Genomic DNA, 17254 nt, shown 5'->3' with positions numbered 1-17254 from the left:
TACGCTTAAGGTACAAGTATCAGCGTTAGGATGTTTTTTTGACTCCCCTATTGCAGACCATAGGTGGGTCAAGAGGTTCTTTCGGGCCGTATCGAGGCTAAAACCCAAGATTTCCAATCTTACTCCTCCTTGGGACCTCAACCTGGTACTTCAAGCTTTGACTCAACAACCGTTTGAGCCTCTTAGTGAATTGTCTACAAAATTTTTGACTATAAAAACTGTATTTCTAATTGCAATTACATCTGCAAGGAGAGTCTGTGAACTACAAGCACTCTCTATAGAGCAACCATACCTAACTGTCTTAGAGGATAGGGTAATCCTCAAACTAAACCCTTCCTTTTTACCCAAAGTGGTCACAGATTTCCACCGATCACAAGATATAGTTCTCCCTTCATTCTGCGATCCGCCTAAGAACGCTAAAGAAGCTCGCCTCCACACTCTGGATGTTCGCAGAGCAGTAATTGCCTATCTTCAAGCTACTGAAGACTGGAGAAAAGACTCTAATCTACTCCTGCAGTTCCAGGGTCCAAATAGAGGTAAAAAGGCTTCTAAAGCATCCATAGCCAGATGGATGAAATCCGCCATATCAGAAGCCTATAAATCTTCTGGTAAAGAAGTTCCTGACAAACTTAAAGCTCATTCCACCAGAGCAGTATCGGTCTCCTGGGCAGTAAAAGCTGCAGCCTCACTTGAGCAGATCTGCAGGGCGGCAACGTGGTCATCACCACATACCTTTTATCGTCACTACAAACTAAATGTGGCCTCGTCTCAAGATGTATCCTTCGGACGAAAAGTGCTGCATGCTGTAGTCCCTCCCTAAATGGATTATCTGGTATGTCTCCAGGTGGTGCTGTCATGACTGGACGCTCTGAAAAGCCAGAATTATTTACTCACCGATAATTCGTTTTTCATGAGTCCATCATGACAGCACCCCATTTATTACCCTCCCTTATTGTTATATTGGTGTTGGTGCTATGTAAATAGTAATTGATAAACACTGAGGGTGAAGCGGGGAGGGGCTCCTTTTAACCTCTTGTGCTTCCTGTTCCTATTAGGACTAATGGGGATCAATCTCCAGGTGGTGCTGTCATGATGGACTCATGAAAAACGAATTATCGGTGAGTAAATAATTCTGGCTATCTGCCACATTGTAGCTTCTTTGTAATGCCAATGAACTCACGGTGATAAACCCTCCCAGCATTACAAAGTAGCTACAATGTTGCAGTCAGGGACTTGGTTACATCATCTGTCTCAGACGGGAGGGGGAGTTAGAGAGAAAAGCTCACACACAGATTTTTGTGTCTTCAGCAGAAAGCAGCAGCTGAGAACTGGGGGAAGGAGACTGAATAGATGATAACAAGTATGGAAGGAATTGTTGTTCTCATCATGGGCAGCAACATATCAAAAGTTATGTTTGAGTGGAATACCCCTCTAATACAACTCTTGGGTCTACTGTTCGTACTGTTGAAAGTCCTACTGCATAACAGTAACCGGATTAAACCTTTTATATAATAAAGCCTATTTATAGTAAATCACCTATAGCCCCAACACCGTTTCTGCTATTTTCTGTATATGGGGCATTAATGGATGACGCACTTTGAGTGCAAAGAATATTCAGTGTGATAGATGAAGCTTTCCAGCTTGTGAGCTCTGTTACCTTAGAGATGATCAACAAAGGGAGACGCTGGGCATCAATGTGCTGCTATCCGACATATTGCACAGGCCTCACTATGGGAACTGTTAACCCTTTCCTGCATTGCTCAGTTTAGGGAATCACGTTTCACTATGCCTAGTGTTCCTTCTAGTACAGTCATGTCAAACTCTGGTCCCCAGTGCTGCTATTTTTGGCCCGCCAGGCAATTCAGAGTTTGAATTACATTTGGCCCGCCATCGCATTAGATTATAATATGGGTGGTCTGGACAGCTGCTCAGACCGCCCATATTATAATCTTGTAGGACACAGGTAGTTTTTAGCCTGCACTATGTGAGAGGTGTCCTGACGCCTGCAGCGCAGTGACGTCATCACACATGTCCTGCACTGGGCGCCTCCTGTGGACTCTGGGCCGCCGAAATGCTGAGTGCAAGCTAATGGGAAAACCTGTCACCCCTGGACAGCCCCTTGAACCCACCCAACCCCTGGATATGACCCGCCATAAGATAAGATGGCTGCTGCTAAGTTATCATTCACACATACAGGATTTGCTGCAGATAATAATGTACCGGTGTGAATGTAATGAAACATACAGCCCTTGCTACATGATAGTCGAGCCATGGAACGAGTGCCGATCTAGCAGATCGGCCCTTACAGTAAGATCCTTTGTTGCCCATAGCAACCAATCACAGCTCAGCTTTCTTTTCACCAAAGCAGAATGAGAAATTAAAGCTGAGCTGTGATTGGTTGCTGTGGGCATATAGGAAATGATCTATACTGTGATTGGTTGCTGTGGGCATATAGGAGATGATCTATACTGTGATTGGTTGCTGTGGGCATATAGGAAATGATCTATACTGTGATTGGTTGCTGTGGGCATATAGGAAATGATCTATACTGTGATTGGTTGCTGTGGGCATATAGGAAATGATCTATACTGTGATTGGTTGCTGTGGGCATATAGGAAATGATCTTACACCAGAGACAGGAGCCACATTTACAGCTCTGTAGGTCTTATTTAGTTAATGCTGATTCTCACTTTTCCAGTTATAGATATTTATATGGAATATTTTATGTCGTTCTATATGTTATCCTTATTAACTCTATTGTTTCCTTCTCTTAGGTGAGCAGGAGCCAGTAATCAGCAGTGACTCCGATATATCTCTCATCATGGCGGTAGACGTTGGACTATCAGACGTGGATCTTTCAACCGACCAGGACTGTGACGAGGTGAAGTCATGAGCAGGTCTGTCGCTGTGTTCCATAGAAAAGATGTAGAAGGTATGAAGAGGTCGGCTATCCTGGAGCTTGGACTATTCCAATAAGTTAAAAACCACTCACCATCACCATAAATCTCCAGAGCACTCCATTCATGGGACGAACATGAGAAAAAAAAAAGCAATAGCGCCAGATGCCTGCTGTTTCAGCACAGTTCCTCACCCGCAGGATTTTAAGTTGTATTGACGTGGGAGTAGCGGCCTCCTCATTTCCTCACGTGCGAGACGCCAGTCCGCAGGCTTCCCGGATGTGGATGGTAGTAGACCTGGACCTGGATTGAAATCTTTGATGCTGTTTTTAAGAAGAGATAGAAACTTTACAATCCCTTTTTTTTGTTGTTTACCCAGTTTTAATTGTTGTATCCAATCACCAAAATCTTGGTCATAGCAAATGTTTTTGTAATTTTTTTTTTTTCCCTTTTTTCTTTTTTAACGTTATGGCTTCTCTGCCAAGTCAACACGTAGAGATTGTTATGGTCATGAATGAACGTCCCGCTCTTATCTGGAGAAAGCTACGATTACCGGATGGGCACGCGTCCCAGAAGCACTTGAGAAGATAATTTCTTTGGAGGGCCGGTGCCAGTTGCATGTGATCTGGCATAAAGAATCTTAGGTACTAAAATTAAATCTGTTACTCTTCATTGAAGAAGCTCCGAGGGATTTAGGGGCACATTACGTTGCACCATCAGTTTTGCATCCATACTTTCACAATGTTGGTCAAAGTGTTTGACACCGTGCAAATAGGATTTTTTTTTTTTTTTTTTAATTCCCCATATTTATTGCGGGGAAGCGGTCCTTTTGACTCTTCATGGAAAATGTACGCAGTATTGTGCTGACACTACAGAGTAGCATATGTTTTTTCAAGAATAAATATATATATTTTTTCAAAAGAGAATATAACTATTGGTGAATTTAAAAGAGAAAAAAAAAAAAGTTAGTCAGGTGCTCTGATATTGTGTAAGATATCATATTTGTTCATAACATTCCATTACGCCATTATACTAAGGAATTCTATAGACCCGGGGTGGTCAATATTTTTGCATAAAAGTGAATGTATCAACATCGGCTACCATGAACGCATATACATATATATATATATATATATATATATATATATATATATATATATATATATATATATATATATATATATAATATATATATATATTTATTATATCAGTGTTCTTTTTCATCTTCTGGAAGCTAGCAGCATAGAAGTAGTTTGTTTTACTTAACACTGGCGTTTGTAGATCTAATATCGGTTAAATCTGTTTGAAAGCCAAGTGTTATGATGATTTAACAAGGTTTTTGCAAAAAATGTGAACTCAAAAAATCAGGTGATTGTACAATAGGAACTTTTTGTAAAAACGTGCAGCTGAGTTTCTATGGTGATGCTGATGCAGAGAAGGTTGAGAGCGCCCTGTAGCGGGAGAGGCTTCTTATTGTGTTACTATGGGAACAGGAAATATTCCGTACTATTTATAAACTTGCATGTCTTACAGTTTTCTGCCACATCAATACTTGGTTAATACTGATCAGCTGTGGGGGGAGGAAAAAAAAGATCTAATACAGGAACAGGAGAAGGGTGTGTGGTGTCCCTACCAGCGATGGCTTTGTCTGGTATTGCGTCTCAGCCTTGAAGTGGAGGGGGCAGGAACTGACTATTGATAGGAATGGCCTTGTGTCTAAGGAAAAAAAACAAATCCTTAAGCTACTCTCGTAGGACACCTTTAAAGGAAAAGTCCGGCAAAATTTTTTATTAAAGTATTGTATTGCCCCCAAAAAGTTATACAAATTATCAATATAGACTTATTGCAGGAAATGCTTATAAAGTGCTTTTTTTCCCTGCACTTACTACTGCATCACGGCGTCACTTCCTGGATAACATGGTGATGTCACTTCCTGGATAACTTGGTGTTGTCACTTCCTGGATAACTTGGTGATGTCACTTCCTGGATAACATGGTGATGTCACTTCCTGGATAACTTGGTGATGTTACTTCCTGGATAACATGGCGATGTCACTTCCTGGATAACATGGTGATGTCACGACCGAGTCCCAGTCAGTGACTGCAGCGGTGTGTTGCCCCAGTCACTGGCTGAGCTGGGCATCCATCAGCCAGGTAGTGACGTAGCCGGAGGGGAGCTCAGAAGACAGGCGGCTGGGGTCCAGAAGCGGAATGCAGCGCTGTGTGGGCGTGGGGACAGGTGAATGTCGTTTTTCCCCCCCCCCCCCCCTTCCCCCCCAACAGACGTCTCGTTTTTAAGTCAGTTATCCAGCTCTTCAAAAACATGACCACTTTCTACCAGAGACTGCACTGCTCTTGTCTCCAGGTTGGCTGCAGGTTTTGCAACGCAGTTCCATTGAAGTAAATAGAGCTGAATTGCAAACCGCACCTGAACTGGAGACAAGAGCGGAGCTGTCTCTGTAAGAAAGTGGCCATGTTTTTGTAGCACTGGATAATGCATGACTTTCCTCATCTGTGAGGACTTTGAAGGGGTCTAGTGCTGCTCCAGAATCTGAAGAAACACTGTAGCCTGTTGTAGGAGGCAAAATGGGTTCCACTAAGCTCCTACTAGGGTCTTTAGATTTGCCAGTTACCAGCACTTGTGTAACAAGTCGATTAACGTTCATTTGAAAGCCTCTTCCTGTGGGTAATGCATTCTGCACGGGGGAAGAACAATCATTCGTACAATAATTTTTTTCCCCTAGACTGTATGTATTATGTTGGCAGCACAGAAACCAAGTAGCATGTTTATGCCCACACAGATGATCAGATCCGGTAACAAACAAACGTTACATGCACTTGTTTATAAGGGGGCAATGACCGACTGATGGGACACTTGAACAAACAATACTTTTGAGATGTAAAGGTGCAGTGGTTTCATTGTATCATTGTTATTGCATTGAAGGAAAAGTCTGGCAAAAATTTTTAATTACAGTATTGTATTGCCCCCCCCAAAAGTTATACAAATCCCCAATATACACTTATTACGGGAAATGCTTATGAAGTGCTTTGTTCCCTGCACTTACTACTGCATCAAGGCTTCACTTCCTGGATAACATGGTGATGTCACTTCCTGGATAACATGGTGATGTCACGACCCGACTCCCAGAGCTGTGCGGGCTGTGGCTGCTGGAGAGGATGATGGCAGAGGGATACTGAGTGTCCCTCCAGTGCCCTGTGTCCCTCAGTGTCCCCCTTCCATCATCCTCTCCAGCAGCCACAGCCTGCACAGCTCTAGAAGGTCGTGACATCACCATGTTATCCAGGAAGTGACATCACCATGTTATCCAGGAAGTGACATCACCGTGTGCAGAGAAAAAAAGCACTTTATAAGCATTACTCGTAATAAGTGTATATTGGGGATTTGTATAACTTTTGGGAGGGCAATACAATACTTTAAAGTAGAAGTCTGGTAAAAAAATGTATTAAAGTGTAGTGAGGCCTTAAACCAGCGATGGGGAACCTTAGGCCCTCCAGCTTTGCTTTGGCTGTCCAGGCATGATGGGAATTGTAGTTTTGCAACAGCTGGAGGGCTGGAGTTTCCCCATCGCTGCCTTAAACAATTTGTGATCCCAACTTAGAACCTGATCTGTACCAGGGTTCAGCTCTGTGTCTTGTCATTTTCTACCTGTCATACTTATTATATCCATTCTCTGGCGTATCTTGCACCATTCACAATAGGTTATTTAAGTTGAGGATATAGTCTATTCTTCTCGGCCTAAGCTTGTAAATAATGTTGTGAGTGATAATATTGTCCCCTTTCATCAGGTACGTTCCTAAAAGTACATTGTCACCCGTGATAGGGAACCCATATTGTATATAAATCTACTATCACCGGTGTAGCACAATGATAGAAAGATTGTATCCTGTGCATTAGTGCACAGTGTAAAAAAAAAAAAAAAAAAAGTTTCTCATTGGTTGGTTCACTGTTTTAGTGTGATACGTTAATGTAAACTTTAAAGGGAAACTATCAGCAGGTAAGACTAATCTAACCTGCTTATAGTCCCCTAATGCACGTGCGGTGCCGAGGAGGAAGGCATGTGTCTTACCTTCTTCCTTGGTGCTGTTTCCTTGCAGTTAAGTAGTTGAATCCACAACCTGGAGCACTGCCCCCCCCCCCCCCCAAATTGTACAGATCCGGCCCACCCACTCCATTGATTATCATTAGAAGGAGCAGGCTGGCTCTGCGTGATGGGGGCTGGTAGTGCTCCGAACTGAGGATTACACGGCTAACATCAGGGGAACAGCGCTGAGGAGGAAGGTGACAGACAGACAGACCTTCCTCCTTAGTGCCCCGTGTGCATTAGGGATCTGTCAGCAGGTTTGATATTCGTCTAAGCTGCTGATGATTCCCCTTCAATTTTGTGGTTATTACATAAAAACGACTGATCCCTTAGTTATATTGGACATCACATGTTATAAGGTTTTACTTAGGAAGCCCCACACATCACTATTCTTCCCTTCCTCTTGTACTTTCATTATGTGTCGCTCTTAATATTTTCTACCCCAAACCACCCACGGTGTAGTCCTTTATTATTTGCCTTTTTCAGGCGGTTTTATTCAGAATAATTGTATAACCAAGCCTTATCGGCTTACTCCCGAGACATAATAGCTCTATTGTTATCCCTTATGTCTGCTGAAGCCCGGTGATAAGAATATTATTAATGTACCTTTAAACTGTACGAGAGCGAAACGTTTTAGTAAAACTTACAAAACATAAAAGAATAGAAATGTACACGATGATGTTCTGGGGTTTAATAGGTGCACAGTGGCATCCAATGGTTTTATATGCTATTGGGATCTAAAAGGAGTCCATCAGAACAGAATCTTTCTACAGGAATTATTTATGTAATTATTTTTTTAGTTATTTGACAAACGAGTATTTTATGGACCTCCACGAGGCATTACAAGAAGTCAATATTACACAATTCTCATAATATAAGCAATAGATCTCCTGAAGGCACCATGATGGAAGTGTACGTGATGGATTGCCCTATAGAAAGACTCCACAACATACAAGTCCATGATGACTGCACAATGAGCTGCGATCAATGACAGGAGCCGGAGAGAGGAAAGCGTTCTCTCTTCATCTGACACTAAAAGACAATATATATAAAGTTAAAGAAAAGAATAACACAGAAGTGGCAGAAAAAAAAAAAAGTGACGGAGTAAATTACTAATACTCCAAAAGGGAACAAAGGACTTTATTATGCAAAAAAAAGTTAAAGCTCTTTTCAATTATGGCTCCGTGTAATAGACACAACGATCGGTCGGTGAAACAATCATTGGCTGATCGTGTCTTTAGGTCTAGACCTAAAATAATCGGCGTCAATAGCGCATTGCGAAGTGCAATAATTATGCGCAGCCGACGGCTGATGATTGTAGTAAAAATAATATGGTGTTTATTTACCTTGCCACGTTCCCCCGTGTCCTCGGCCCTTCCCCAGTCTCTGCAGCTCTGACTTCTCTTCCCTTCTGTGGACAGTGATTGGCTGAGCGGCCTATCAGAGACCGGAACAGAAGGCAGAGCTGCAGAAACCGCGGAAGGCCCGAGGACAGCGGGGAACATGGTAAGGTGAGTAAATACCTTATTGTACACTAAAGACAAGGGCTGCACGGACATCACTAATGATAGATATATAGCCCTTGCTGCCTGATAGTCGGCCTGTGTAATTGCTCAGTAAACAATCACCGATCTAGCAGCTTTGTACTCATTCACACTTTATTATAGGAACCTTACTGCGCAGAAATACTAAAACATAAAAGTTAAACTAATTTATATGTAACACAAGATGTTGCTCCTAAAGACTAAAACGTGTCCAAAAACCCACCGCTCACAAAAATTCAAGAAAAAATGACCTAAAATCCCCAAGTCACCCGAACCTTACAGAGCGTTACTCACTTTAAATCTTTCAGGACTATAATGTATAAAAAAAAGTAAAAGTTCTTCCTTATGATTGATGATCATATTGTAAGTGTAAACATTAAGGGGGTATTTATCTGGCATACATCGGCAAAAAGGCGCACGTTTTTGGACAAACCAATTGGTGAGCACTATAATCTGCACCTGTTTGCGGATGTATGCCCTGCTCGCCCATCTGTGGCCTCCTCCTGCACCACACTTATATAGTAAATGTAAATCATGGTGAAAATCTATACCAGAATCCGGAGCGGACTCAGATCTGGTAGATTGTCTGAGAGGCGTGCACCTTTTAGGAAATCTGACATGGGGGTGGGGCTTTATATATTCCATTTGTGTATACTGTATATAATTCTTCCCAGTATAGTAGTTAAAGCGATACTGTATTGCCCAAACCCCCTCAAACCACTGGTATCGTCCGTTTGATGACAGTGCTTCGTGTTGGTCCAATGCCTTGTAAAAAATGATCTTTGAATCTGCAGCAACGGAGTCAATGAGGCGTGGCCTACAGCATCCGTGCTCCAGGTCTGCATCGCCCCTCCTACCTCCCCACTCTCCTTGTCCTTAGGAACTTTGCCGGCTTCACACTACTTTAAAATCAAGGGGGGGGGGGGAAAAAACTCCACCGGCCAGGTGTTAGCTGGAAGTCAATGGACGTTTATGATCGGCCTAATGGTGCACTTACACAGAGAGATTTATCTGACAGATTTCTGAAGCCAAAGCCAGGAACAGACTATAAACAGGGTGCAGGTCATAGGGGAAAGACTGAGATTCCCTGTCTTTTCAAGTCCATTCCTGACTTTGGCTTCCAAAATTGGTCAGATAAATCTGCCTGTGTAAACGCACCATTACGCACACATGTTTTTTTAAGGGTGGTGGTTTTTCTCTCCTCCTTGGCGTTTTTGAGGCTCTGTGGTAGTTTTTGCAAAACGCAGCATGCTGGGTGTCGGCAACTGTGGCATTTTTCTCCCATAGACTTCAAGGGGATTGTTCTGGTTGTCTCAAACGCAGTTGGTGTGACTGCATTTTTTTTCTTTGGTGTTTTTGTCACCTTTTGTGGTCCAGCAGCTAGGACGTGTGATGGTAGATTAAAAAAAAAAAATGTTGAGCGCACAAAAACACCTCAACCACAAACAAGCTCATTTACACATGAAGTCAAAAGATAAATTATAATTTTTTTTTTTACCCTAACTAAGGCACCAGGAGCATTAAAAAAAAAAAAAAAAAACACAATGGGAAGGACTTAAGCCTTACAGGGGGCGACGGAGAGGAGAAAGCGGGTGAGTGCAGGGAAGGCCGCGGGGAGGTTTAGGGGGGCTGCCCGGTAGCTCGTCTGTGCAGCCCATAGCAGATAGCAGCGGTCTGCTGCCGCCTCTCCTATTCCACAGAGTGACGGCAGCAGATCGCATGTTGGAAGACAAACGACTGCAACAATCAGCCGACATCATTCACATCGGCTGATCGTTGTCTTCTATTACACAAGACGATTATTGGCAGAATACAGTCAATAATTGTTTAGTGTAATAGGGCTTTTACTCTCATCAAATAGACTGTACCAGCCGTTTGGGGGGGATGCGTTGGTGGTTGTCACTATAAGTGCCTTAGTATATTCTAACTGGTTTATCTGACATTTTCTATAACTATGACATATTCCGGAACTGGGCAATGTATGGGAAATGTCCTCACATCTACCACTCCTTGAAGAACATGACCCCCCCCCCCTCCACGCTCACACACCTCAAGGAAAATTGTTTAATTTGGTTTTAAATGAATATCGTACAGAATTAGGCTTGTTCTTGGTCCAAAGCATCAGGTCTCTACAAGAAAGTCATTGATCTGTTGAGCTCCTCCTATTAGATAGTACAAACATCATGCACTTCTCCTACATTGATAAAAGTTTAAAGAGAATCTGTCAGCGCTGTATCATGCTCTGAGCTGCAGACATGGGCAGCTGATAGGGAAAGGCATACCTGTCTCTTAGCTGATGGCTGTTTTAGAGTTATAAAATCTTGTTTTCTCTCTAAGCTTAGGTGCCATAGAGGCCATGCTGAGCTGCCTTCTCCCTCCCTATTCTTCACGATTGATGTGCAAGGCTCAGTGCTGGAAGCTAAACCCTGTCCATCAATCGTACAGAACGGGGAGGGGTTAGAAAGAGCGTGCATACTTCAGCTCAGCACCACTCCTTGTGCTTGGAAGGAAAACATGATTTTATAACATTGCAAACAGTTTAATTTCCCTCTCAGCTGTCTGTCTGTGTTCACAGGAGATTTATCAAACATGGTGTAAAGTGAAACTGGTTCAGTCGCCCCTAGCAACCAATCAGATTCCACCTTTCATTTTCCAAAGAGTGGGCGGGTTCACACTACGGAATTCCGTCAGCTGTCTGCCCGCAGGGGCATGCGCTTTTCTGCCGGCTCCATAGACACTATTCTATGGGCTGGCGTATTCTGCGATCCGCTAAAAATAGTGACATGACACTACTTTCAGCGTATAGCGGAATATGCCGGCCCATAGAATGGTGTCTATGGGGCCGGCGGAAAGGCGCCCAGATGTGCAGGCGGACAGCTGACGGAATTCCGCGGACATTGTCCGCGAGAATTCCGTAGTGTGAACTCGCCCAGTCTGTGAGGGATGAAAGGTGGAATCTGATTGGTTGCTAGGGGGGACTGAGCCAGTCTCACTGTACACAATGTTTGATAGATCTCCCCCATAATATGTATAATATATGTATATATCTCCACTGAAGCTAAGACCCAAACTATCGGTAATTCTGGTGCCTATTGAACGTGTAGGTTATTCTTTATGTGATGTTTGGCCAAGTCTCTCGCACTCGATCGGGCAGATTGATGGCTCCCATTTGTTTTATAATTCCCCCATTTGTTTTGTCGAGGAGAAAACTACAAAGCATGAAATATTTAGTGGAAGCCGAGAGCAGTGCTCCATCACGGCCGCCGTGTTTCTGTTACCGTTGGCCGTACTGTATCAGGGCTGTACTTTGTTTTGTCTGGCAGGTTTATTACTCTGTTTACGCAAACCAAAGAAAGTCGGCAACGCTAAAACCTGCAGATCACGAACGAGAACATGAAAGGGGTTTTTATAGTCATAACATAGGGCTTTGTGTTGTGCAGAGCGAGTCTCTGGTCATTGATCCCATACTGTGTGGCGGTAGATTTACAGAAGCCATACACTTTGATAGGTGGCTGATCATTCAGCTGTTATCTGTGGCCTGATACCCCGTATACCCATGTGCCCCTGCTCTCAATGGGTATAAGCCTTCTGTGACAACAAAGGAAATACAAGACACCCAATGCTTCATTTCTTAGCCATGACGCCACCATACACCTTTAGATCAGGGAAGGGGAAACTACAATTCCCATCATGCCTGGATACCTGAAGCTAAAGCTTTGGCTGTCCAGGCATGATGGGAGTTGTAGTTTTGCAGCAGCTGGAGGGCCAAAGGTTCCCCATCCCTGCTTTACATAGTTGACCAGTATAGGCATATACCTGACCAAGGCTGGTGGTATCCATTGACTGGGTTGCCATTTTCTTTACAGCTGTGTAGAGAAGTCATAATGCAAAAACAGGGTGACAGTGTCACTTAAAAGCATGACCTAAAATCTGATGACAGTAGCGGTGGTCTGCTGGACGTGGTTCCATGTAATAGGAGAGGTGGCAGCAGAGCGCCATTATCTCCTGTGGGCTGCCCAGATGATATAAAAATCTCCCCCAGCTCTCTGCAGCCCCCCTGCTTCTCTCCGCTCGCTGTCGGTCCATGTAATAGCAGTAGCTGTCTAAGAACCACATCTTTCTCGCAACATTCATAAGCCCTAGATTATAATTACTATAAAGAAAAAATATTCTCTTTACAGAATGGCTGGAGAAAGGCACAGTCTCTTACACTGCTCAGTACTGCTGTATAATGTCATCTAAGCTAGTTCTAAAGGTGCCCATACGCCTTATACAAAAGTGGGTCAAACCTGCTACCACTGTCAGGTTCGCCCAACAGTATAAGATGTATTGGGGGCTTCCAATGATATCAGTGGGAAGGGAAGTCATGGATTTTTAAAGACAAACCCATTTTGTTCTGGGATGGATAAGCCACCATTAGAGCTGTCTGGCTGTGCCCTCCCCCAATAAAGAATACATGAACGTTCAGCTATGCTAAATGTTAATGTATATTGGGAGCCCAGGAAGGATAGGTGTCAGCCAAGTGATCGCTCAACCAATGGTTATTAAAGATCTATGGCCACTGTTCTATAGAGATATAGGAGAGCAGGACCCTCATTTCTATGTGTGTACAATATATGGGAGACATTACAGCAGCTAGTCGGAAAACGAGATGAAGGCTGGAGAGCGGAAAGCTGAAGAGGAACGCCATATACAAGCTATATAATCCTCAGCACACAACATCCTGAAGTGCAGGAAATAAATGCCCCCAAAAGGTTAGTTATTAAATCAAAGTTTCCACACAAGATACCAACAATGGGGGAGATTTATCAACCATGGTGTAAAGTGAGACTGGCTCAGTCGCCCCTAGCAACCAATCAGATTCCACCTCTCATTCCTCACAGACTCTTTGGAAAATGAAAGGTGGAATCTGATTGGTTGCTAGGGGCAACTGAGCCAGTTTCACTTTACACCATGTTTGATAAATCTCCTTAAATGTCCGTTGTAGTGAGTGTACACTCACTTTAATCTTTTTTTTTTTTTTTTTTATAATGGAAGTCAATCGGAAAAAAAATACCCTGCAGTTTGGAGACTGTTTAGCAACAGAAACCACTGGATTCACAGGTCATACTGTTCAGTGCTGGTCTAGGAACTTGGTGAGGTAAGATTGCAGGATGTTGTGCTGTGCTAGCTCCTATACTGCAAACTACACAGGCTGGTTCTCTCCTCTCCCTGCTCACTCATCCCCCTCAGCCCCACCCTCCTCCATAGATTATAAGCAAACTTCACTTTGCTTCTCTGCAACAGATATGAAGTGAGGGGGGAGGCTAGAAAACAGCCCTGGCAGTACAGAAGGAAGCTCTTTTGCCTAATAAAATGTTTTACCGTGTTGCTTATAATCGCTTGTGCTTTTGATTTCTGCAAATTGAATGGTCATTATTATTCAGTCTTTCTTTCATCACACCCTTTTCCTTTTGTATTTCATTTATTTGTTGTAGGATCTCTGCTTTTCTGTCTATGTCCATGTTCAGACCTTGTAAGAGAGCGGCCGTTCTGTGAGCCAGCCAGGTCACGGAACAGCCGGTCTCAGAAAAGATCATCCCGACCAGATGATCTTTAGCGCCGCCACTCGCTCCATTGTGTGAACTGATAGGGATTCTTGCAGCGCCGCTAGGGATCCCGGCCGGAGTGTATACTATGTGTATACACTCTGGCCGGGATCCCTTCTACCGGCAGCACTACGTAAGTACCACAACTTTTTTACACCACATCTGCTACTTTGAGAGAAGTGGGTGGGAGGGAGTGTGGTCAGAGGATTCCACATAGCTGACACCAGATCTTATTGGCGTATGCTGGATCGTGGGCGGGCGGGCGCTCTTTATAATGACAGTGTCCATTTCAGTCCTCATACTAGGCTGCATCATGGTGTTGTATCTGCCAATGCAAGTATTTTATCATTTTTGGTGACAGACCTTAAAGCATACCTGTCATAAAAAGTCTACCATGTTTTCTCCCTGATCAGGAGAATGAGTAGGGGGCACTTACCAGCTGTCAATCATCTCCGCTCAGGAAGCCCCATAGACTTATAATGAGACTGGCCAGATGGAAATCGCTGCAAAGAAGGTCGACTCTCCCACCTCGTTCTCCTGATCGGCGACGGCCGCCAGTGATCAAAACTCTTGTGTCCAACAGCACCGAGAGGAATCGTCCACTGGTGGTATAGATGGGTGGATGCCGGCAGCACAGCTGACAACCCAAAGTGTCTGCATTATGACGTACAAACGCTAAGGAGTCCAACAGCATCGAAAGGTATGTTCCATGTCCGGGTACAGAAAGCAACCGTTCAACCTGTAAAAATGCTAAATGATAAAGACGTCACTTTCTGTACTCGGACGAGCAATAAACCTTTGGCTGTTTGCTGGACTTTTGATGCTGTTGGACTCTCTTCTTCTTGTATGTCCCTACGACGTCAAAAGTTTTTCGTGCTTTTTTTTTTTTTTTTAAAAACACGCCCATTTAAGTGTAATCCGTCATTTAAAATATATTTGTGCAGAAATCAATAGTACAAGTGATTTTATGAAACTATGTAATAAGTTTTTTAGGGAAAAAAAGACTTTTTGTACTCAAAAAGCTGTTTTCCTACCTCCCCCCCCCCCCATCTTATCTGTGCATTATCAGGCAAAGCCATCTCCATTACAGAGGAGCAAAGTAAAGACTGGATTGTTGAGGGAGATGAGTGAGGAGGAAGAGGAGACAAGCAGCTGTACAGTTTGGAGATTGTGTGGGTACATAAAACACTGAATTCACAGGTCAGAAAGATCAGTGCTTATCTGGAAGTTTGGTGAGAGAAGATTGCAGGATGATGTGCTGTGCAGGGCTGCCTTTTCTCCTCTCTGTGCTCACGCATCCCCTCTGCCCCTCCCCCCTTCATAGAGCATAATGGACACAGAAATCCTGCTTCTTCTGAAGTGAGGGGGGGAGGTAGGAAAACAGATTTTTTGAGCACAGAAGGAAACTCTTTTGCTTAATAAAACCTATTACAGAGTTAGGTTTTTTTTTTTTAATCGCTTGTACTATTGATACTTATTGATTTCTGAAAAGTGACACTTAACAGGTTATCAGAAAGTTGCTGAACCTCTCATTTTGCAGTTTTATTTTCATAAAAGCATCAACCCGCACTGACAGAAATTCTGATCTTCCTAAAAGAAATCATTGTGGACACAAGAACCGATGTTCTCCTCATGCAGTTCACCCATTTGTGTGCACCAGTGTTTGTACCCTTACACTACTACTCTCGCTGACAGGCTAGCCATTGTGGATACAATTTTAGTTCATCAGCGTCCTATTACATTCCAGTCACCTCTGTCACCAAACATGATTTATTCCACTTTGGGGAGGATTTCCTTGAAGGTCAAAAAATGACTCTCTAACCTTTAAGCTTATTACCAGCAAACACCAAGGAAATGTGAACGAGCGCGATTTCTACACGAACTTATTGCACACGTCACTCAGAAGCTGAGATCACATTTGCAGATTTGATGCATCCATTTAACCCTGACACAGGGGTGGATGTAAAAGCGAGACGCCTTGCTCTGCCCTTTTTGTATATTTCCTATTTCCTATTTAATTGCATTAAAAACTCCAGGTGTGATTCCAGTTAATTTTTTTTTTTTTTTCTGTGTTGTATATAATTTTTAGCTTTGTTTTAGCTGTATTTTCTCTTATTTATTAGTATGAATTCTGCTTTAGAAGGGCTTTGCCGTAGACATCCGGTATCTCTGCCTCCGAGTATCTAAAATGCGAAACCTGCTGCATGCCGATGTTCCTATTTACACTTTTCTTCTATATCCATATATTGTATTTTTAGAACCGAGCTCCGGTTTGTGGAATAGACATTGTTTTCTAAGAAAAGACTCATCTTTTGTATAATGAAATTAGATTGGCGTTCCCTGTTTTTTGGTTGTTGTTGTTTTTTTACATATGTTCCCACCATATCCCTTGATGCACTTTATATCTCATAAAACATGGGAAGCGGAGACATTACATTTCTATTGTTTTTAAAGGGATTAAAAGAGTTCAATGACTTCTTATTTCTGTGTTTTATTGTATTCTGCCATAAAGACACGGATCAGGGTTTGTCTATTGTAGATGAAAGCCGCCAGACTACACGTTCTTATAGCAATGGTCACACCGCATTTAAGTCTTCAGGTCTTTTTATTTATTTATTTATTTTCAAAATAAAGAAACTTCTCAAAAAGTGAAGTCAACCCTTGAAGTGAACCTGCCAACTACACACGAAATAATACCAAAATACGGCCATAATGATGAGTGAAAAGAAAACAACGTGTGAACAGGAGAAAAAAAAAACAACAGTTTTTTTGGTAAATAATGTGCATGTTGGGATGGTCGTAATCCGTTATGGCTGTTATGTTATACTGGTGAGTGCATTGCTTGCCAATTTTCCATCAACTTCAATGGAGCACATTATTACATTGAAAACACGGCTGTATTTTGGTAATATTTTACTGTGTGTGAACATAGCCTTAAAGGGGTATTCCAAGAAAAATTAACTTGTCCCCTATTCATAGGGTAGGGGACAACTGCTTAGGGTCCTATTTGTGATCGTTTATCGTTAAAAATCGATTCATCTAATGCTGCATTTACACAGAACGATAATTCCCCCGATCATACGATTAACGATTTTGAAGTAACAATTTTTTTTCCCATAACGA

General features: G+C 42.8%; 1 protein-coding gene and 1 long non-coding RNA gene across 2 annotated transcripts in view; one reads left to right on the top strand and one right to left on the bottom strand.

The window, feature by feature from the left end:
• RNF150 (ring finger protein 150) overlaps positions 1-2998 on the top strand; it is a 78205-nt gene extending 75207 nt beyond the window's left edge. Inside the window, exon 7 of the mRNA XM_069978638.1 lies at positions 2775-2998. Within this exon, the coding sequence (XP_069834739.1) occupies positions 2775-2893 (119 nt within the window). The 3' untranslated portion in view covers positions 2894-2998. The remainder of the gene's footprint in view (positions 1-2774) is intronic.
• A 2-nt stretch (positions 2999-3000) lies between these two features.
• Positions 3001-17254, bottom strand: part of LOC138797880 (uncharacterized) — a 50445-nt gene continuing 36191 nt past the window's right edge. Inside the window, exons 4-5 of the long non-coding RNA XR_011364009.1 lie at positions 4531-4613; positions 3001-3220 (exon numbers count right to left, since the gene is read on the bottom strand). This is a non-coding gene — a long non-coding RNA (uncharacterized lncRNA). The remainder of the gene's footprint in view (positions 3221-4530; positions 4614-17254) is intronic.

This window comes from Dendropsophus ebraccatus, chromosome 7 (genome assembly GCF_027789765.1).
Source record: "Dendropsophus ebraccatus isolate aDenEbr1 chromosome 7, aDenEbr1.pat, whole genome shotgun sequence".
NCBI classification, from domain to species: Eukaryota; Metazoa; Chordata; class Amphibia; order Anura; family Hylidae; genus Dendropsophus; species Dendropsophus ebraccatus.
This window is presented reverse-complemented; position numbering and strand designations above follow the sequence as displayed.